This window comes from Pollicipes pollicipes, unplaced genomic scaffold (genome assembly GCF_011947565.3).
Source record: "Pollicipes pollicipes isolate AB1234 unplaced genomic scaffold, Ppol_2.1 Scaffold_6138;HRSCAF=7277_pilon_pilon_pilon, whole genome shotgun sequence".
Taxonomy (NCBI): domain Eukaryota; kingdom Metazoa; phylum Arthropoda; class Thecostraca; order Pollicipedomorpha; family Pollicipedidae; genus Pollicipes; species Pollicipes pollicipes.
In genome coordinates this window covers 4,353,335-4,376,702 of record NW_023596818.1, presented here as the reverse complement: position 1 = coordinate 4,376,702, position 23,368 = coordinate 4,353,335, and the positions used below count along the sequence as shown (strand labels likewise).

Sequence of the window (23,368 nt, the reverse complement as noted above, 5' to 3'; positions counted from 1 at the left end):
ATCGGCGCGCTAGGGGCGGTGAGGGCTCATGCTCGGTCCGACCATGAACAAACAGGACGTACAGCTGGTGAACGAAGGGGATATAGACCATCTTGTGGCTCGTCTGGAGGCACACGGCCCAATCACAGCGAAGGTGAGTAGTCCTGAGCCGCAAGGCTTCACCTACGTCATAGGTTTAAATGGGCCGTGAAAGAACTCAGACTGCTTCACAGGATGCACGGCCATGTGTATTAAACATTTTCAACGACATCATATTCTGTGATGTTATCACAGTCCAAGGTACGGCTACGTGTTGTTTACAGAGCCGCGGCGCGACCAGTGAACGAGGCTTGACGAGTGATTCGAGTATTGATATAAAGTTCAAACTAAACCCCGGCTTAGCACACCGTCACGCTATTTGGAGACTAAGATGTGAATTGGATGGTGATTGTAGAAGGTAACGCATGCAATATTTACGCAAACGAGGTCTCCGTTACAGCGCCTGTGCTACGTCAAGAAAAGGGATGCGCATCAGCGTTGTAAGTAATCCATTCTGTGGTAAAGGAGACGACCAATGGGCCGTCTCGCTTTTGGGCTCTGATCTGGGTGGGGAGCTTCAGTCCCCAGCTTCCAAAACCATTGCCACGGCCCAAGCTCAAGCAACCACACCATCAACGACCTCTACAGGCTGGACAGCGCTGCCAACGCCGGAGACCGAGCTGTGACTTAACACGCGCTGGGGTGGGAGTCACGTTGACCCCCCGAAGATTTTTCCAGAATAGTTTCCGAACGGCGCGGGGCCGCCGCGCCAAATTTGGCCAAATCTTGAGGCACGGGACCATACCCCCATGAAACATGCCCAGGGAACCTAAAGGCTCCGAAGGAATCCATAACCGACCGAGCGGATGCAGTTTCTAACAACAAAAACACATCAAATTGGACGCCTTTGAGCCTAGACGACCAAGAACAATTGTTCGTGATAGTAAAGAATTCACAAGCAAACGAAGAATTCTTCACTGGTCAAGGAAGTCCCGCTTGGGGAATTTTGGGGCTCATTATGCTGTATAGAGGCATTACAGTGTTGATTGCCCTGGCCTTATATCGGATGCGTATTGAAAGGTGCAGAGTTCATACAGGCACTGGTCATAAGGCCCAGTGTCAATGAAGTCAGCGTGCGTGAGATCCACGGGTTGGGACACTGTCCCACTTCCTCGCAACCCTTCACATGATGATTCGGATACTGCCGGATACGGACTACCGGAGCCGATTTCGCCCGCCTCAGCCGACGAGTGACGTCAAGTGGTACAGTGCGGCCCAGAGAATGTTCCACATTTGTAGGACGTTTTGAACTGAAATAGCTATTTTGAGGACCTTTTGATGCAGTTTAAGGTCATGTCCTTTTTAAGACCCAAGCGATCTGGTTTCTGAGTTACACGCCCGCAAAAGTACGAAAAGGTATATTTGGAGCTTATGTCAAAGTTGCCTCGGCAGTAATGACGTCATAGAAACTTTATGCGACCGCGGTCATGTTACAGGCTGTTAGGCTGCTGATCTCATGGCAGCAAATTGAGAACCTACTCGCGCGTTGGAAAACGCAGCACGTGGCCCGCGGAGGATAGATACACCGCACGCCACGCCATCTCGCGGAAAAGTGTTTTGTAAGACATAAGGAGAGAAATAAGGATGATAATGAAAGCGAAGTGAAGCCAGAACGGGTGGGCCGAGAGGCAACCTGGAGAGGAACCCCGACCGGGTGCACGACGCATACCCGCAGAGCGGTCCCTTGCGCGGGTTAACTCTCGGCGTTTAGCCCCCCAGGCGCGTGTAGACTTGCCTCACCGTTGTCCATCTTCATCCCATAGCCTTTAAATGATCATTGATGGTCGAAAGGGCTTTAGTTTATATGACCGATAATCAACATCCGGTTTCATAAGAGAAGTTCCTACTTACTCCCTGCTAGTCGAAGTAATTTCGACGTACCTTCCTATTTCTTACGCCGCCGCGTGATTAACTTGGCATGGCTCCTTGGAAATTAATCGTAAAATACCGAAGTGAAGCAATTTCAATAGCGATACAAACGGTCGTTCCCATGGCAACCTTGCTATTGCTTTGGCCCCAAAAGGCTAACATGCTGATTAAAAATCCAGGAATATCTTAAAGGTGACTTAAAAAATCTGGTCATTTATGGATTAACTCGATGATGCATTCGTGATTTGTGTGACAATTACATCAAAGAATAATCACGATCACTTTTGTAATTCGCTGGAATGCAGAAAGTGTACAATTATTGGTATTGTTTCACTATACGAAGAAAAACAAAATGTACTCGTGTTTCGTACATCCATACCCTGAGCTTTCTTGTGCTACGTATAGAAACTATGCACAACAACGACAAAATCTTCTTAAAATAGCTGACTTTACGCCTACTCTATGTTGTGTGTCTTGTTAACACAAAATGTGTATTCATGTCACAGTAGTGAAAAAATGATCCAGTGAAATGCGCGTCATGTGGGAGAGAGATTGATTTTTATAACGGTCTGCCAGCTTTTTCGACCACAGTTCTTATGTTTGCGATGCCCAGAAATCTGTACGAACTACAGTTGCATTGAGTTTCTCATATATGCAAACTCAACCGCCCGTGATGTTGGCATCGCTTCATGTCTCAGCAATGTCTCACTGCAGGCTGATCCTCGGTCTAAATGGCCTAATCCTTCGCTCTTGCACGGCCATGCGCCGGCTCCTTTATGATTACCAATGATGATCTTAGGACAGACCAGAGCATATTTTTAATCTATTTCAGTTCCGGGGTGAATGTCTACTCCACGGTCAAGTCAGCTGCGCTTATGTAATCTGATGGATACCTGGTGAAGTATAGATTAACTCAGACTAGTTGAAATGCTCCGTAAATATCATACTTTTACGGGCGTTGACGTAAATAGTTGCTATTTACTTCCTGCAGCCAGATTAGAGGTAAAACCCCAGAAAGTCCCTACGCCTCAATTCAACGGCATTATCTGTTTATGAAACTAGTTGCAAGCAGCGTTAAAGTGATGCATAGATTGCACATCGATTAAGTGTAAATAGACGGTCATTATGTCGGCAAATGGTGCTCACGGGCGCCAGACATGAAAGACAATAATTGTTGTGCCAGTGAACCGCCACATGGCCAGTGAAATGGCAACACTTTGATTATGTTTTTCTGACGTCATGGATGCCTGGATATCCTTAAAATAGCCTTCCCGAAAAAGTCGCGCGTCTTCGCGAGTGCATAGCTCAGAAATTAGGCGAAAGACTAGAAGCTGGAAACTCCAGGTCTTAAGATGGGCAGCGCTCTGATCTGCACCGAATGATTCAAGAAAGCTATCTCAGTTTAAAGCCTCATACAAATGTGGAGTCCGCTGGGTCCGTGGCCGCCATCAGCGGCTCTGCTGTCCGGGGACGCGCCTGCGCTCTCTCAAGTGAGAGCCATTGCTCCCGATGGACAGCGCAGTGGCAGCCAGGCGCCCCGTCGCCGCCGAGCTCCCGCAGCGGGTAGATTCCTGGCCAGTTGGCGTCCCAACCGGCTTCAAGGGAAGCGGAGACTTCCCTTGTTCTGAGTGTTGTGTGACTCAATTATGGTTAAAAGGACGTCGTAACCAGAGGTTATGGGCCGAATCATCGTAACCAGAGGTCATGGGCTGAAAACATCGTAACCCAGAGGACATGGGCTGGCAGGACAAACACGTGGCTAGTGGATCAGCAGCTCGTGGACCGCAGTGTTGAATCCGGGAGTGCTCGCACTCTGGAACGCCGTCGAGCCGTGTTCCCTTCGTTACATGATCTCCTTGGCTGGGCTGGTCCACATAGGAGTGGATGTTCTCCTAAAGTGCTTTGCATTGCATACAACTTCAAAATTTGTATTTGTGTTTTGAGTCGCTACGCATTTCTTCTTCGCTTTCCGTCCGCCGCACGTTCTTGCGACGTGTGGTTCTCTGAACTTGTAACGTAGGTGAACCATGCATTTGAAAATCATCACAATGCTTGCATCTAGCTCGGGCCAAGCATGATATAAGTTCCCGGGCATGCCTCTGGTTCATCGCCTATAGACCATTTATTCCTGCTTAGTGTGGATGTTCCAGATAGTGCAGCACTGTTTGGAGCTTGCCTCGGTGGTGGCGGTCGTAACCTTGTCATCAGTCATTGGTCTGGTGCCGCCGGAAGCTGACGTCGACGTCCGGCTGGTCCGGTAGGACAGCGTGCGGCTACAGATCACTGATCTACCGATCCCAGTAGGATAGGACCCGTTCTGACTGATTTTTGGCCGACTCGCTGAAGTGCTCTGCCTTCAGTAGTCGAAATAGTCTGTAGGAGGCTTGTGTTCTGTCCTACAACACTAGACTGGCACCGCAGGTCTGACACAGGAGTACCAATGAGACGATAAACGACTGTCTGTCCCAGGCTGGCTTCTGCCGGACCGCTCTGTTTTTGTGACTATGACCGGTGCAGCCGTTGTCGCCAGACGGGCAGACCAGCTCCTGCAGCTCCACCAGTCGCGTAGCGACGTGTTCAAGAAGCAAATGTAGAGGGTACTTCCACTCGCGCGACAGTGATAGAGTGAGTTCTCTCTGTGCATCAATTTCTCGGGTAGCCCTTATGACATCGTTGCAAGAGGGGAAGATGTCCATGGAGTGTGCTTTGACAAACAAATGCTTGATATGCCAGGAAATTTGGAAACCTCCCATCGACGAAAAGTGCCGAGCTTCCTCTAGAATTTTTCTTACGTCGCGCTACCGATGCAGTGCACAGGACCGCTACCTTTGGTAGTCGCACTGGTGTTCCCGTTGTTTTATTCAGAGTAAGTGCGATGTGACATGAGTGCACACTTTATGCCCTCTGTTTCATAGCAGAGATGCGCTTTTCGGTGTGCCTTTTACGAGGTGCTGCCCGTTTCTTCACTCAGTTCCTTTGTCTCTAAAAACCATCGACGGGCGGCCACAAGACTGCACCCTGGGTCAGCCGTGTTTCACTATCCGGGAATATCGCCATTCATTCAGTCAGAAATATATCCCCCAGTGCCCGGTGACCATAATTGAACAGTGTTAAGCAAAAATGAAGACTCAAAAACCTAAGGCGTTGAAAAAAATGTTTCGAATCAGAGAAATCAAGCTCTGAAAATCTTAAACTGAGCTGCGGTTCTGCGGATCCTTCTGTGTCATCTTTCCAAGACTTATATACAGATACAGGTTTATTTCGCGCAAGAAAACGACGGAACTGTACTTTGTAACTTGTATCGAGGTATAGTTGGTGTGAATTCGAGTAATGTGCAGCATTTATTGATCCATTGCCACGGTTCTTTGGTTACATATGTTTAGTCAAACCGTTTTTACATCAGTTCTGCTTCGTGAGAAAGGCTGGTTACTGGCTGGTGCCATAAATGCGATATTTGTTTTCAAGGGCTTGCCAAATGCTTTCGCTTCTAACACTAGCAGACTCGCTTTCATTTTCCAATAGGTATTTCCGATTCAAAGTTAAACAGACAAACATGTTGAACAGAAAATCCCTAAACGCTCTTTGCAAAACGGGAAGGAGATACACGGGGTAAACAATACAATCATTAACGTTAAGAAGCAGTAAGTTATAAGCCGGATGGAAGCCCCCGGTTACACTTATCAAAAATCTTCTTCCCAGACACCATTGCACCACAATTTTTTTAGCTGTACGACTGCCGACGCTGTGACAAGAGCACTTAGATTTATGCTCGTTGTTGCTAACCTCATATCACTTACCCAGGAGAAAGGACTTTTCTCTCGATTTTAAACACAGCAAAGCAGCCTGCTGTATTCATTGAGACGTAGATACCAGTCGGCCGAAAAGATGCTAGTCCACCTCGCCTCAGCCTTCGTCTCGGTGTGTGTGTGTGAAGTGTCTCGCACTCTTAGCCAATCGATTTTGCAACTCTCTTTTATCGCCGTCAGCTTTGAAAGCTTCTGGATGACGGCGTGCAAGCCATTGTGATCTAACTATGGACCCCGCTTTCCTTACAGTCGAGGTGTCTGCTGCTTCTGATTCAGCGCGGCGTCAACACGTGCAAGCATTGGATCTACGCAAGCCCCGACACGTCGAAGCCGCTAATGTCTATTATAATTACGGTCAGTGGACAAAAGAACATGCTGAAATAAGCTTCACGCGACAGACAATCTGTTGAAATTTGACCGCAGGGTAGGACCTAGAGCAGGAAATCATGTAAGACCCAAGCAACATTGGAAATGTTCGCCAGGTCTCCGCGGGTGTTTGCTGCTTTCGAGGGAGATTTTATAGATGAAACTCGTGAGTCCAGAGCTCTTATGCTAAGTAATCAGCCTTTCATATACCAGGAGATACAGGCTTAACGACGTTGGGGAGCCAACACTGGATACATTGACCTATTCGGTGCTCCGAACTCTGTTTATGATAACGGGCCAAAAGTGCTACTCACTTGAATCAATGCATTCGTGATTTTTAGCAGAGCCTGAAATGTTGCATACCGACAATTTCACCATTGCTTGGTACATAGCCTCGTTTCTCTGAATCCACAATGCCAAACAACCACGAGCTGAATTTCTCTCTTGCTTATGCAAAGCTGTTGATTGAAGACCGAACTAAATGGCTCTAGACGCTCGCTATTAACGTGCGCGTTGGATATCCGCTTATTCTGGAAGCCTTCCCTCCCCGTAACTTTACACCCCATTCCTTCAGCGGGGAACCACGCCTGACCTGAGCCGACCTAATGCGCTCGCTCTCCTCCAACTTGACCTGACCCCGGCTTCCCTCCTGCCGACCTACGACAGTTGGCCGCGCCTGACTTGCACGTGGTCGACGCCTTCACGCCGGAGGACGCAGCCAGCATGCGTCGCCTGGCTGCCGCCATGCTGGCGCCTGAGCTGCACGAGCGCCTGTGGCGGGTGCCGTTCCGTGCCGACTGCTGGCCCTGCTACCTGGAGCCTGTGCTGGACTACGTCCGTCACCAGAGAGAGTTCAGCTCCAGACTCATCGAAGCCAACACGTTGTTCGTCAAGGAGGCGTCTTCGCCGGCCGAGGATGTGCTGACCCGCTGGTGCGTATGCTCAACTGCCTGGGAGAAAGGAGAGGCAGCTCTGGCCGATGGGTTGTGTTCGTGTGGTGACTCTAGGATCTGGGTTGATCTGGCTCCTTGCAGCCGAGGCATGTTTTGCATTGCATGTAATGTGAACAGTTGGGAGGTGAAATATCAGCTTTGCTATTGGTGCTACGGAAATGCAGTGCCCGAAAGCTAGCATTTGCCAAATATGAACGATTGGTTAGTGAAAGATTATAAGCGCACGTTCATACCCGTGAATGCGTATACGACTGAACAGCGTGTTAGCATGGACCCGAGTGGGGTTAAATTCGAATCCCTGAGGATCTTTTCGCAATGATTTCTAAGCGTCGTAGTTTTACCGCGCCAAAATTTTGCATAGATATAGACAGTTGAACAACAGATCGCCTGATACAAAAAAGTAGACTTACCTCGTTAAGCCACTGACCTACGGTAAGTCAAAATCAGGCCATGGATTCAGCGAAGTCAATTTTGTGGAATCGTTCAGTCCGATGCAACAGCAGGGTGTTAGAAGAAACCACACATTTCTGAGATACTTCCTTAGGCAACACAACAATCGAATGTCCGTATTCCAATGGTGTAGACTCGGGTATGGATGCCAGATTAAGGTCAAAACCAACCTATTGTGTTACTCTAAGACTTGCTGAATGGCGCAGTTTCTGGTGCTCACTTCGAATTTATTGATAATGGGAACAGCATTATGCATCTTCAAAGGATCTCGTAGAGGTCAGAAAAGGTAACTGATATAAAATGATCCAGGTAAACATTTTGTTTTTAGGAACATACTACCTAGCGTTACGTTTGTCGCCTATTCGAATGGAAAATTCAACTCGGTCTTTTATGATTTTGTTCACCATGACCTGCGAAATATCAAACCAGGTCAGTAACCTTACATGAGCATGTGGCCTTTAGGAAAAAAACAGGTATCTAGGTTCTAGGACGACTTGGACACCAGCCTAGAATTTGACCTTCTTTTACCACATTTGACCCGAAGGCCATGACCTAGAAACCTCAGATTTTGACCTAAGTAAGACCACCTACAGACCAACACATCTTGTGGATTTTGTGTCTTTGGCTCTCTTAGCTCCTGGGATCTCAGAGGGAGGGGAAAATTGACCCCCACCCGAGAGCAAGGAATCCAGTAGGCCACCCGGGCGCGTGTTAACATGCGTCCGGGTGGCTGTAAGATTATCTTTGCTAAGGAGGGGCTCAATTTGATCCCAAGCTAGAGGCACCAAATGTACAGAGTGGGGTGGCCTTGTATGTGAACTCATGTGTATCCAGATTTGATTTTCTTAGGTCATGACCTTAGGGTGAAACAATGCCAAATTCTGGGTTGTCTTTAAGGTGTCCTCAGAGCTCCTCATGCAGCCACTATATACTTACATGCCGTTGTGTCGAGTGACTTAAATGCCGTTAGCGGTTATTGCAATTCATTGTCCTTCCTCGACATTTAGAGGGTCGTGGTGGCTAAAAACCTATGAGTTTGCTGTATTGTTTTCAATTTCAATAAGTGTCAGTGATTATGATAGGTGGTATGCTCCTCCAGACAACACGTTGCTCTGCGTCATTTTAGGCCAGTGATCTCGTCTAATAATTTGTTCTCGCATGCAGTTGAACAGTACAGCAGAATGCTGCTTCGGTGATAGAAACAGCCTGATTTTGACCTGCAATGGGACACCGACCTTACAGGGCACATTTCAATCTTGTGAACAAAAACATCTGTCATAAAATTGCCTACAGTTTGCCAAGTTTTGGCGCGACTTGACCGCGTCGTACGAAAATCATTTTGGAAAAAAGCGTTCGCGGGTCAAACTGGCCTCACCCAAGCGCGTGTTAATGCCCCCAAAAGAATCAGAGACCAGGAGTGAGCAGACCACCTACACTATTGCTAATATCATGACGAGATTCTGAAGCGCCATAATGTCGAGTATTTTGGATTAGTGTCGAGTTAAAAGATATACGACAAGGGGGCACCAGTACGACCAAACAGCAACAGAACCGTAGCAAATCGTTCGAATATTTGTGCGGTTCTCATGAATAGCTACGTTGCCTGCGATGTCGTCAGTCGCCTTATGTCTACAGATCGCGGGTAAAGCTCCTCCGGAATGGTTGGTTGCCACTTGAATGTTTCCAATCGGTCGATGCTATTCTGAGATATCCGGGGGAAGTTCTACGCCCGGGAGGTTGCGGTTGACGAAATATCCCAAACGGTGCCGGGTCAACATAACTGAAATAGCTTGCACATAAATGTTGCCGTAATCTTCACCCTCGGGTACTGAACCACCCTGCTCACTGTATGTACTAACGTCAGGGGGATGTCACGCGCGGTCGACAGGTGATGCTTCCGCTGACTGTATGCCCGCCTGACATTCGTTCACAGCCCGCCGGGCGTCTCCGTGAGGCCGCTGGACAGCGTACACCTGGACACCGTCAAGCGTTTCTGGCCGTACACCGCGGTTACCCCCGATGCCGACGGTGTGATGCGCGACGGCATGACGGTGGGCCTCAGCGTCGGCGTGTTCGTCGCCGCCGACAATGACGTGGCGTCATCACCTGACGGCGAGCTCGTCTGCTGGGTGCTGCTCAACAGAAACGCGTTTCTGGGCTTCCTGCACACGCTGGAGTCGCACCGGCGACGAGGCCTGGCGCGGCTGGCGATGGCCGAGCTCACACGGCTCTTCCTGCAGCGCCGCCTGCCCTGCCTGGTCGCAACCGCCGTGCCGTCCGTGATGAACATGATGAAACCGCTAGGCTACAGTTCGGTCTGCAACGTGTTCTGGGCGCAAGTCTATCCAGCAGAAGTCGGTGCGACGCAAGAAACAGTGTAAGATGATGGCGTCCAGCAGCCGGGCGGTCCGACGAAAACGTCATCGTAGCGCGTATAACTGCCGGTCAAAATTTATAAATACAAGCTTTGAAGCGTCTATATATATATATATATATATATATATATATATATATATATATATATGGATATCAACATGATTAACAGCTGACGGTCTGGGTTTTAATAGTGGGAATGGAAGCGAGGCTGGGTGTGATTTGGCCAGACGACGGAAGGCCACCCGCGCTCGGCTTAGGTGGCATGTTGTCCGAAGCCGGTGACGCGCGTTTCGGTGCGGCTGATCGCACGTTAGCCCGCGCTGAGGCTACCTTGACTTTGCCGTTGCTTTTATGCATATATGCTTCACACCCCTATATATATACATATATATATATATATATATATATATATATATATATAACATGTGCATGTGTATGTATGTATATATATCATTGCATGCCAGAAACAAAAATGGGTAATATCCGAGAAGTTCAACGCAACTTTCCTTATACGGTAGCATCCAAAGACTCTGTCCCCCCAACAATTTTGAGAAATCGACAACCCTGAATACTTCTATGCGTACACAGCGTTTACAACCATTCTCAAACATGGCTGTGACGGCACTATCAAACGTCGAAATAAATTGGCAATCGAACGACATGGCGTTTTCCGAGTTAAAACGGTGCCTCGCATAATGTGGTCAAACTCGTCCCGTAGCGTGTTCGCTAGGTGCTAGGTCGTCTTGGCGCGCACTTCCGGAGCGTACGCCAAGGCAAAACGTGACAAACAAAAACCGTACTCGCACATTGGAAAACGCAGCAGGCGGCCCGAGGTGGATAGATGTGCCGCACGCAACGCCATCTCGCGGTAAGGTGCGCTGTAGGCCATGGAGGACACATGCTCTGTGGTCGTTGCGCACCCCGACCTTGGCACAAGCAGCGTGCCAGGACGGTCCGCCGTCGCCTGCAGCCGAGAACGGCCTTGAGAGGGAGAGTTCTAAGACCAGGTGTTGACACTATCGGATCGGAGCAGGGCCTCTTGTCACCATGGGTCTGGGACGCCAACGGGCAGCTGTCAGTCGGCTTTATCGGCGCGCTAGGGGCGGTGAGGGCTCATGCTCGGTCCGACCATGAACAAACAGGACGTACAGCTGGTGAACGAAGGGGATATAGACCATCTTGTGGCTCGTCTGGAGGCACACGGCCCAATCACAGCGAAGGTGAGTAGTCCTGAGCCGCAAGGCTTCACCTACGTCATAGGTTTAAATGGGCCGTGAAAGAACTCAGACTGCTTCACAGGATGCACGGCCATGTGTATTAAACATTTTCAACGACATCATATTCTGTGATGTTATCACAGTCCAAGGTACGGCTACGTGTTGTTTACAGAGCCGCGGCGCGACCAGTGAACGAGGCTTGACGAGTGATTCGAGTATTGATATAAAGTTCAAACTAAACCCCGGCTTAGCACACCGTCACGCTATTTGGAGACTAAGATGTGAATTGGATGGTGATTGTAGAAGGTAACGCATGCAATATTTACGCAAACGAGGTCTCCGTTACAGCGCCTGTGCTACGTCAAGAAAAGGGATGCGCATCAGCGTTGTAAGTAATCCATTCTGTGGTAAAGGAGACGACCAATGGGCCGTCTCGCTTTTGGGCTCTGATCTGGGTGGGGAGCTTCAGTCCCCAGCTTCCAAAACCATTGCCACGGCCCAAGCTCAAGCAACCACACCATCAACGACCTCTACAGGCTGGACAGCGCTGCCAACGCCGGAGACCGAGCTGTGATTTAACACGCGCTGGGGTGGGAGTCACGTTGAACCCCCGAAGATTTTTCCGGAATAGTTTCCGAACGGCGCGGGGCCGCCGCGCCAAATTTGGCCAAATCTTGAGGCACGGGACCATACCCCCATGAAACATGCCCAGGGAACCTAAAGGCTCCGAAGGAATCCATAACCGACCGAGCGGATGCAGTTTCCTAACAACAAAAACACATCAAATTGGACGCCTTTGAGCCTAGGCGACCAAGAACAATTGTTCGTGATAGTAAAGAATTCACAAGCAAACGAAGTTAATTCTTAACTGGTCAAGGAAGTCCCGCTTGGGGAATTTTGGGGCTCATTATGCTGTATAGAGGCATTACAGTGTTGATTGCCCTGGCCTTATATCGGATGCGTATTGAAACGGTGCAGAGTTCATACAGAGCACTGGTCATAAGGCCCAGTGTCAATGAAGTCAGCGTGCGTGAGATCCACGGGTTGGGACACTGTCCCACTTCCTCGCAACCCTTCACATGATGATTCGGATACTGCCGGATACGGACTACCGGAGCCGATTTCGCCCGCCTCAGCCGACGAGTGACGTCAAGTGGTACAGTGCGGCCCAGTTAAAGAGAATGTTCCACATTTGTAGGACGTTTTGAACTGAAATAGCTATTTTGAGGACCTTTTGATGCAGTTTAAGGTCATGTCCTTTTTAAGACCCAAGCGATCTGGTTTCTGAGTTACACGCCCGCAAAAGTACGAAAAGGTATATTTGGAGCTTATGTCAAAGTTGCCTCGGCAGTAATGACGTCATAGAAACCTTATGCGACCGCGGTCATGTTACAGGCTGTTAGGCTGCTGATCTCATGGCAGCAAATTGAGAACCTACTCGCGCGTTGGAAAACGCGGCACGTGGCCCGCGGAGGATAGATACACCGCACGCCACGCCATCTCGCGGAAAAGTGTTTTGTAAGACATAAGGAGAGAAATAAGGATGATAATGAAAGCGAAGTGAAGCCAGAACGGGTGGGCCGAGAGGCAACCTGGAGAGGAACCCCGACCGGGTGCACGACGCATACCCTGCAGAGCTGGTCCCTTGCGCGGGTTAACTCTCGGCGTTTAGCCCCCCAGGCGCGTGTAGACTTGCCTCACCGTTGTCCATCTTCATCCCATAGCCTTTAAATGATCATTGATGTCGAAAGGGCTTTAGTTTATATGACCGATAATCAACATCCGGTTTCATAAAGAGAAGTTCCTACTTGCTCACTGCTAGTCGAAGTAATTTCGACGTAACTCCGTATTTCTTACGCCGGTGTTATTAACTTGGCATGGCTCCTTGGAAATTAATCGTAAAATACCGAAGTGAAGCAATTTCAATAGCGATACAAACGGTCGTTCCCATGGCAACCTTGCTATTGCTTTGGCCCCAAAAGGTTAACATGCTGATTAAAAATCCAGGAATATCTTAAAGGTGACTTAAAAAATCCGGTCATTTATGGACTAACTCGATGCATTCGTGATTTGTGCGACAATTACATCAAAGAATAATCACGATCACTTTTGTAATTCGCTGGAATGCAGAAAGTGTACAATTATTGGTATTGTTTCACTATACGAAGAAGTAAAACAAAATGTACTCGTGTTTCGTACATCCATACCCTGAGCTTTCTTGTGCTACGTATCTAGAAACTATGCACAACAACGACAAAATCTTCTTAAAATAGCTGACTTTACGCCTACTCTATGTTGTGTGTCTTGTTAACACAAAATGTGTATTCATGTCACAGTAGTGAAAAAATGATCCAGTGAAATGCGCGTCATGTGGGAGAGAGATTGATTTTTATAACGGTCTGCCAGCTTTTTCGACCACAGTTCTTATGTTTGTGATGCCCAGAAATCTGTACGAACTACAGTTGCATTGAGTTTCTCATATATGCAAACTCAACCGCCCGTGCTATGCTGGCGTCGCTTCATGTCTCAACAATTTCTCACTGCAGTCTGATCCTCGGTCTAAATGGCCTAATCCTTCGCTCTTGCACGGCCATGCGCCGGCCCCTTTATGATTACCAATGATGATCTCAGGACAGACCAGAGCATATTTTTAATCTATTTCAGTTCCGGGGTGAATGTCTACTCCACGGTCAAGTCAGCTGCACTTATGTAATCTGATGGATACCTGGTGAAGTATAGATTAACTCAGACTAGTTCAAATGTTCCGTAAATATCATACTTTTACGGGCGTTGACGTAAATAGTTGCTATTTACTTCCTGCAGGTAGATTAGAGGTAAAACCCCAGAAAGTTTCTCCCTACGCCTCAATTCAACGGCATTATCTGTTTATGAAACTAGTTGTAAGCAGCGTTAAAGTGATGCATAGATTGCACATCGATTAAGTGTAAATAGACGGTCATTATGTCGGCAAATGGTGCTCACGGGCGCCAGACATGAAAGACAATAATTGTTGTGCCAGTGAACCGCCACATGGCCAGTGAAATGGCAACACTTTGATTATGTTTTTCTGACGTCATGGATGCCTGGATATCCTTAAAATAGCCTTCCCGAAAAAGTCGCGCGTCTTCGCGAGTGCATAGCTCAGAAATTAGGCGAAAGACTAGAAGCTGGAAACTCCAGGTCTTAAGATGGGCAGCGCTCTGATCTGCTCCGAATGATTCAAGAAAGCTATCTCAGTTTAAAGCCTCATACAAATGTGGAGTCGGCTGGGTCCGTGGCCGCCATCAGCGGCTCTGCTGTCCGGGGACGCGCCTGCGCTCTCTCAAGTGAGAGCCATTGCTCCCGATGGACAGCGCAGTGGCAGCCAGGCACCCCCGTCGCCGCCGAGCTCCCGCAGCGGGTAGATTCCTGGCCAGTTGGCGTCCCCAACCGGCTTCAAGGGAAGCGGAGACTTCCCTTGTTCTGAGTGTTGTGTGACTCAATTATGGTTGAAAGGACGTCGTAACCAGAGGTTATGGGCCGAAACATCGTAACCAGAGGTCATGGGCTGAAACATCGTAACCAGAGGACATGGGCTGCAGCATAACACGTGGCTAGTGGATCAGCAGCTCGTGGACCGCAGTGGTGAATCCGGGAGTGCTCGCGCTCTGGAACGCCTGTCGAGCCGTGTCCCCTTCGTTACATGATCTCCTTGGCTGGGCTGGTCCACATAGGAGTGGATGTTCTCCTAAAAGTGCTTTGCATTGCATACAACTTCAAAATTTGTATTTGTGTTTTGAGTCGCTACGCATTTCTTCGCTTCCGCCGCACGTTCTTGCGACGTGTGGTTCTCTGACTTGTAACGTAGGTGAACCATGCATTCGAAAATCATCACAATGCTTGCATCTAGCTCGGGCCAAGCATGATATAAGTTTCCCGGGCATGCCTCTGGTTCATCGCCTATAGACCATTTATTCCTGCTTAGTGTGATGTTCCAGATAGTGCAGCACTGTTTGGAGCTTGCCTCGGTGGTGGCGGTCGTAACCTTGTCATCAGCCATTGTCTGGTGCCGCCAAAAGCTGACGCCGACGTCCGGTTGGTCCGGGTAGGCAGCGTGCGGCTACAGATCACTGATCTACCGATCCTAGTAGGATAGACCCGTTCTGACCGATTTTTGGCCGACTCGCTGAAGTGCTCTGCCTTCAGTAGTCGAAATAGTCTGTAGGAGGCTTGTGTTCTGTCCTACAACACTAGACTGGCACCGCAGGTCTGACACAGGAGTACCAATGAGACGATAAAACGACTGTCTGTCCCAGGCTGGCTCTGCCGGACCGCTCTGTTTTTTGTGACTATGACCGGTGCAGCCGTTGTCGCCAGACGGGCAGACCAGCTCCTGCAGCTCCACCAGTCGCGTAGCGACGTGTTCAAGAAGCAAATGTAAAGGTACTTCCACTCGCGCGACAGTGATAGAGTGAGTTCTCTCTGTGCATCAATTTCTCGGGTAGCCCTTATGACATCGTTGCAAGAGGGGAAGATGTCCATGGAGTGTGCTTTGACAAACGAATGCTTGATATGCCAGGAAATTTGGAAACCTCCCATCGACGAAAAGTGCCGAGCTTCCTCTAGAATTTTTCTTACGTCGCGCTACCGATGCAGTGCACAGGACCGCTACCTTTGGTAGTCGCACTGGTGTTCCGGTTGTTTTATTCAGAGTAAATGCGATGTGACATGAGTGCACACTTTATGCCCTCTGTTTCATAGCAGAGATGCGCTTTTCGGTGTGCCTTTTACGAGGTGCTGCCCGTTTCTTCACTCAGTTCCTTTGTCTCTAAAAACCATCGACGGGCGGCCACAAGACTGTACCCTGGGCCAGCCGTGTTTCACTATCCGGGAATATCGTCATTCATTCAGTCAGAAGTCTATCCCCCAGTGCCCGGTGACCATAATTGAACAGTGTTAAGCAAAAATGAAGACTCAAAAACCTAAGGCGTTGAAAAAAATGTTTTGAATCAGAGAAATCAAGCTCTGAAAATCTTAAACTGAGCTGCGGTTCTGCGGATCCTTCTGTGTCATCTTTCCAAGACTTATATACAGATACAGGTTTATTTCGCGCAAGAAACGACGAACTGTACCTTGTAACTTGTATCGAGGTATAGTTGGTGTGAATTCGAGTAATGTGCAGCATTTTATTGATCCATTGCCACGGTTCTTTGGTTACATATGTTTAGTCAAACCGTTTTTACATCAGTTCTGCTTCGTGAGAAAGGCTGGTTACTGGCTGGTGCCATAAATGCGATATTTCTTTTCAAGGGCATGCCAAATGCTTTCGCTTCTAACACTAGCAGACTCGCTTTCATTTTCCAATAGGTATTGCCGATTCAAAGTTAAACAGACAAACATGTTGAACAGAAAATCCCCTAAACGCTCTTTGCAAAACGGGAAGGAGATACACGGGGTAAACAACACAATCATAAACGTTAAGAAGCAATAAGTTATAAGCCGGATGGAAGCCCCCGGTTACACTTATCAAAAATCTTCTTCCCAGACACCATTGCACCACAATTTTTTTAGCTGTACGACTTGTCGACGCTGTGAAAGGAGCACTTAGATTTATGCTCGTTGTTGCTAACCTCATATCACTTGCCCAGGTGGAAGGACTTTTCTCTCAATTCTAAACACAGCAAAGCAACCTGCGATATTCATTGAGACATAGATACTAATCAGCCGAAAAGATGCTAGTCCACCTCGCCTCAGCTTTCGTCGGCTGTGTGTGTGTGTGTGGTGTGTGTGTGTGTGTGTGTGTGTGTGTGGTGGTGTGTGTGTGGTGTGTTGTGTGTGTGTGTGTGTGTGTGTGTGTGTGTGTGTGTGTGTGTGTGTGTGTGTGTGTGTGTGTGTGTGTGTGTGTGTGTGTGTTGTGTGTGTGTGTGGTGTGTGTGTGTGTGTGTGTGTGTGTGTGTGTGTGTGTTGTGTGTGTGTGTGTCTTTGTGTGTGTCTGTGTGTGTGTGTGTGTGTGAGAGAGTGAGTGTGTGTGAGAGAGTGTGATGTGTCGAGCACTCTTAGCCAATCGATTTTGCAACTACTCTTTATCGCCGTCAGCTTCGAAGGCTTCTGGATGATGGCGTGCAAACCATTGTCATTTAACTATGGACCCCGCTTTCCTTACAGTCGAGGTGTCTGCTGCTTCTGATTCAGCGCGGCGTCAACACGTGCAAGCATTGGATCTACGCAAGCCCCGACACGTCGAAGCCGCTAATGTCTATTATAATTACGGTCAGTGGACAAAAGAACATGCTGAAATAAGCTTCACGCGACAGACAATCTGTTGAAATTTGACCGCAGGGTAGGACCTAGAGCAGGAAATCATGTAAGACCCAAGCAACATTGGAAATGTTCGCCAGGTCTCCGCGGGTGTTTGCTGCTTTCGAGGGAGATTTTATAGATGAAACTCGTGAGTCCAGAGCTCTTATGCTAAGTAATCAGCCTTTCATATACCAGGAGATACAGGCTTAACGACGTTGGGGAGCCAACACTGGATACATTGACCTATTCGGTGCTCCAAACTCTGCTTATGATAACGGGCCAAAAGTGCTACTCACTTGAATCAATGCATTCGTGATTTTTAGCAGAGCCTGAAATGTTGCATACCGACAATTTCACCATTGCTTGGTACATAGCCTCGTTTCTCTGAATCCACAATGCCAAACAACCACGAGCTGAATTTCTCTCTTGCTTATGCAAAGCTGTTGATTGAAGACCGAACTAAATGGCTCTAGACGCTCGCTATTAACGTGCGCGTTGGATATCCGCTTATTCTGGAAGCCTTCCCTCCCCGTAACTTTACACCCCATTCCTTCAGCGGGGAACCACGCCTGACCTGAGCCGACCTAATGCGCTCGCTCTCCTCCAACTTGACCTGACCCCGGCTTCCCTCCTGCCGACCTACGACAGTTGGCCGCGCCTGACTTGCACGTGGTCGACGCCTTCGCGCCGGAGGACGTAGCCAGCATGCGTCGCCTAGCTGCCGCCATGCTGGCGCCTGAGCTGCACGAGCGCCTGTGGCGGGTGCCGTTCCGTGCCGACTGCTGGCCCTGCTACCTGGAGCCGGTGCTGGACTACGTCCGTCACCAGAGAGAGTTCAGCTCCAGACTCATCGAAGCCAACACGTTGTTCGTCAAGGAGGCGTCTTCGCCGGCCGAGTGTGTGCTGACCTGCTGGTGCGTGTGCCCATCTGCCTGGGAGAAAGGAGAGGCAGCTCTGGCCGATGGCGTTGTGTTCGTGTGGTGACTCTTGGATCTGGGTTGATCTGGCTCCTTGCAGCCGAGACATGTTTTGCATTGCATGCTATGTGAACAGTTGGGAGGTGGAATATCAGCTCTTCTAGTGGTGCTACGGAAATGCAGTGCCCGAAAGCTAGCATTTGCCAAATATGAACGATTGGTTAGTGAAAGATTATAAGCGCACGTTCATACCCGTGAATGCGTATACGACTGAACAGCGTGTTAGCATGGACCCGAGTGGGGTTAATTTCGAATCCCTGAGGATCTTTTCGCAATGATTTCTAAGCGTCGCAGTTTAACCGCGCCAAAATTTTGCATAGATGTAGACAGTTGAATAACAGATCGCTTGATACAAAAAAGTAGACTTACCTCGTTAAGCCACTGACCTACGGTAAGTCAAAATCAGGCCATGGATTCGGCGAAGCCAATTTTGTGGAATCGTTCAGCCCGATGCAACAGCAGGGTGTTAGAAGAAACCATACATTTCTGAGATACTTCCTTAGGCAACACAACAATCGAATGTCCGTATTCCAATGGTGTAGACTCGGGTATGGATGCCAGATTAAGGTCAAAACCAACCTATTGTGTTACTCTAAGACTTGCTGAATGGCGCAGTTTCTGGTGCTCACTTCGAATTTATTGATATTGGGAACAGCATTATGCATCTTCAAAGGACCTCGTAAAGGTCAGAAAAGGTAACTGATATAAAATGATCCAGTTAAACATTTTGTTTTTAGGAACATACTGCCTAGTGTTACCTTTGTCGCTTATTCGAATGGAGAATTCAACTCGGTCTTTTATGATTTTATTCACCATGACCTGCGAAATATCAAACCAGGTCAACAACCTTACATGAGCATGTGGCCTTTAGGAAAAAAACAGGTATCTAGGTTCTAGGACGACTTGGACACCAGCCTAGAATTTGACCTTCTTTTACCACATTTGACCCGAAGGTCATGACCTAGAAACCTCAGATTTTGACCTAAGTAAGACCACCTACAGACCAACACATCTTGTGGATTTTGTGTCTTTAGCTCTCTTAGCTCCCAAGATCTCAGAAGGGGGAGGGGAAATTGACCCCCACCCGAGAGAAAGGAATCCAGCAGGCCACCCGGGCGCGTGTTAACACGCGTCCGGGTGACTGTATGATTATCTTTGCTAAGAAGGGGCTCAATTTGATCCCAAGCTAGAGGCACCAAATGTACAGAGTGGGGTGGCCTTGTATGTGAACTCATGTGTATCCAGATTTGATTTTCTTAGGTCATGACCTTAGGGTGAAAAAAATTTTTGAATTGTCTTTAAGGTGTCCTCAGAGCTCCTCATGCAGCCACTACATACTTATATGTCGTTGCGTCGAGTGACTTAAATGCCGTTAGCGGTTATTGCGATTCATTGGCCTTCCTCGACATTTAAAGGGTCGTGGTGGCTAAAAACCTATGAGTTTGCTGTATTGTTTTCAATTTCAACGAGTGTCAGTGATTATAATAGGTGGTATGTTCCTCTAGACAACATGTTGCTCTGCGTCATTTTAGGCCAGTGATCTAGTCTGACATGTAAGAAGTTCAGGGAAAAGTATCTTATGTTCGCTGTTATAAAAATCAAAATGATCATTAAAAACTTCCCCATAACGCAAGCACTCCCGTAAAAAGGAGATTGGGTTCGACTCGGTCTTATCTTCAAAGCTGACCAAAGGCCAAGGTGATGTGTCGCAATCCTAAATTTGCTTGCCTAAGTGTATCACAAACGATTCCAGAGATGTATGGTCTCGTCCAATAACTTGTTCTCGCGTGCAGTTGAACGGTACAGCAGAATGCTACTTCGGTGATAGAAGCAGCCTGCTTTTGACCTGCAATGAGACACCGACCTTACAGAGCACATTTCAATCTTGTGAACAAAAACATCTGTCATAAAATTGCCTCCAGTTTGCCAAGTTTTGGCGCCACTTGACCGCGTCGTACGGAAATCATTTTGGAAAAAAGCGTTCGCGGGTCAAACTGGCCTCACCCAGGCGCGTGTTAATGCCCCCAAAGAATCAGAGACGAGGAATGAGCAGACCACCTACACTATTGCTAATATCATGACGAGATTCTGAAGCGCCAGAATGTCGAGTATTTTGTATTGGTGTCGAGTGAAAAGATATACGACAAGGAGCAACAGTACGACCAAACACCAACAGGGCCGTAGCAAATCGTACGAATATTTGTGCGGTCCTACGTTGCCTGCGATGTCATCAGTCGCATTATGTCTACAGATCATGGGTAAAGCTCCTCCGGAATGGCTGGTTGCCACTTGAATGTTTCCAATCGGTCGATGCTATTCCGAGATGTCTGGGGGAAGGTCTACGCCCGGGAGGTTGCAGCTGACGAAATACCCCATACGGTGCCGGGTCAACATAACTGAAATAGCTTGCATATAAATGTTGCCGTAATCTTCACCCACGGGTACTGAACCACCCTGCTCACTGTATGTACTAACGTCAGAGGGATGTCACGCGCGGTCGACAGCTGATGCTTCCGCTGACTGTATGACCCGCCTGACCCTCGTTCACAGCCCGCCGGGCGTCTCCGTGAGGCCGCTGGACAGCATACACCTGGACACCGTCAAGCGTTTCTGGCCGTACACCGCGGTTACCCCCGATGCCGACGGTGTAGATGCGCGACGGCATGACGGTGGGCCTCAGCGTCGGCGTGTTCGTCGCCGTCCGACAATGACGTGGCGTCATCACCTGACGGCGAGCTCGTCTGCTGGGTGCTGCTCAACAGAAACGCGTTTCTGGGCTTCCTGCACACGCTGGAGTCGCACCGGCGACGAGGCCTGGCGCGGCTGGCGATGGCCGAGCTCACACGGCTCTTCCTGCAGCGCCGCCTGCCCTGCCTGGTCGCAACCGCCGTGCCGTCCGTGATGAACATGATGAAACCGCTAGGCTACAGTTCGGTCTGCAACGTGTTCTGGGCGCAAGTCTATCCAGCAGAAGTCGGTGCGACGCAAGAAACAGTGTAAGATGATGGCGTCCGGCAGCCGGGCGGTCCGACGAAAACGTCATCGTAGCGCGTATAACTGCCGGTCAAAATTTATAAATACAAGCTTTGAAGCGTCTATATATATATATATATATATATATATATATATATATATATATATGGATATTAACATGATTAACAGCTGACGGTCTGTGTTTTAATAGTGGGAATGGAAGCGAGGCTGGGTGTGATTTGGCCAGACGACGGAAGGCCACTCGCGCTCGGCTTAGGTGGCATGTTGTCCGAAGCCGGTGACGCGCGTTTCGGTGCGGCTGATCGGCACGTTAGCCCGCGCTAAGGCTACCTTGACTTTGCCGTTGCTTTTATGCATATATGCTTCACACACCTATATATATATATATATATATATATATATAACATGTGCATGTGTATGTATGTATATATATCATTGCATGCCAGAAACAAAAATGGGTAATATCCGAGAAGTTCAACGCAACTTTCCTTATACGGTTGCATCCAAAGACTCTGTCCCCCAACAATTTTGAGAAATCGACAACCCTGAATACTTCTATGCGTACACAGCGTTTCACAACCATTCTCAAACATGGCTGTGACGGCACTATCAAACGTCGAAATAAATTGGCAATCGAATCGACATGGCGTTTTCCGAGTTAAAACGGTGCCTCGCATAATGTGGTCAAACTCGTCCCGTAGCGTGTTCGCTAGGTGCTAGGTCGTCTTGGCGCGCACTTCCGGAGCGTACGCCGAGGCAAAACGTGACAAACAAAAACCGTACTCGCTCATTGGAAAACGCAGCAGGCGGCCCGAGGTGGGTGGATGTGCCGCGCGCAACGCCATCTCGCGGTAAGGTGCGCTGTAGGCCATGGAGGACACATGCTCTGTGGTCGTTGCACACCCCGACCTTGGCACAAGCAGCGTGCCAGGACGGTCCGCCGTCGCCTGCAGCCGAGAACGGCCTTGAGAGGGAGAGTTCTAAGACCAGGTGTTGACACTATCGGATCGGAGCAGGGCCTCTTGTCACCATGGGTCTGGGACGCCAACGGGCAGCTGTCAGTCGGCTTTATCGGCGCGCTAGGGGCGGTGAGGGCTCATGCTCGGTCCGACCATGAACAAACAGGACGTACAGCTGGTGAACGAAGGGGATATAGACCATCTTGTGGCTCGTCTGGAGGCACACGGCCCAATCACAGCGAAGGTGAGTAGTCCTGAGCCGCAAGGCTTCACCTACGTCATAGGTTTAAATGGGCCGTGAAAGAACTCAGACTGCTTCACAGGATGCACGGCCATGTGTATTAAACATTTTCAACGACATCATATTCTGTGATGTTATCACAGTCCAAGGTACGGCTACGTGTTGTTTACAGAGCCGCGGCGCGACCAGTGAACGAGGCTTGACGAGTGATTCGAGTATTGATATAAAGTTCAAACTAAACCCCGGCTTAGCACACCGTCACGCTATTTGGAGACTAAGATGTGAATTGGATGGTGATTGTAGAAGGTAACGCATGCAATATTTACGCAAACGAGGTCTCCGTTACAGCGCCTGTGCTACGTCAAGAAAAGGGATGCGCATCAGCGTTGTAAGTAATCCATTCTGTGGTAAAGGAGACGACCAATGGGCCGTCTCGCTTTTGGGCTCTGATCTGGGTGGGGAGCTTCAGTCCCCAGCTTCCAAAACCATTGCCACGGCCCAAGCTCAAGCAACCACACCATCAACGACCTCTACAGGCTGGACAGCGCTGCCAACGCCGGAGACCGAGCTGTGATTTAACACGCGCTGGGGTGGGAGTCACGTTGAACCCCCGAAGATTTTTCCGGAATAGTTTCCGAACGGCGCGGGGCCGCCGCGCCAAATTTGGCCAAATCTTGAGGCACGGGACCATACCCCCATGAAACATGTCCAGGGAACCTAAAGGCTCCGAAGGAATCCATAACCGACCGAGCGGATGCAGTTTTCTAACAACAAAAACACATCAAATTGGACGCCTTTGAGCC

The 23,368-nt window shown here is 48.9% G+C and overlaps 1 protein-coding gene across 1 annotated transcript; it reads left to right on the top strand.

The window, feature by feature from the left end:
• Positions 1 to 8: 8 nt before the first annotated feature.
• LOC119106083 (uncharacterized) lies at positions 9 to 22,757 on the top strand. Its single transcript, XM_037229679.1, has 5 exons — positions 9 to 133; positions 6,003 to 6,107; positions 6,786 to 7,051; positions 20,922 to 21,040; positions 22,738 to 22,757. Exons 1-5 carry the CDS (start codon positions 29 to 31, stop codon positions 22,755 to 22,757), a joined length of 615 nt encoding a protein of 204 aa, XP_037085574.1. The 5' UTR covers positions 9 to 28.
• Positions 22,758 to 23,368: the final 611 nt, after the last annotated feature.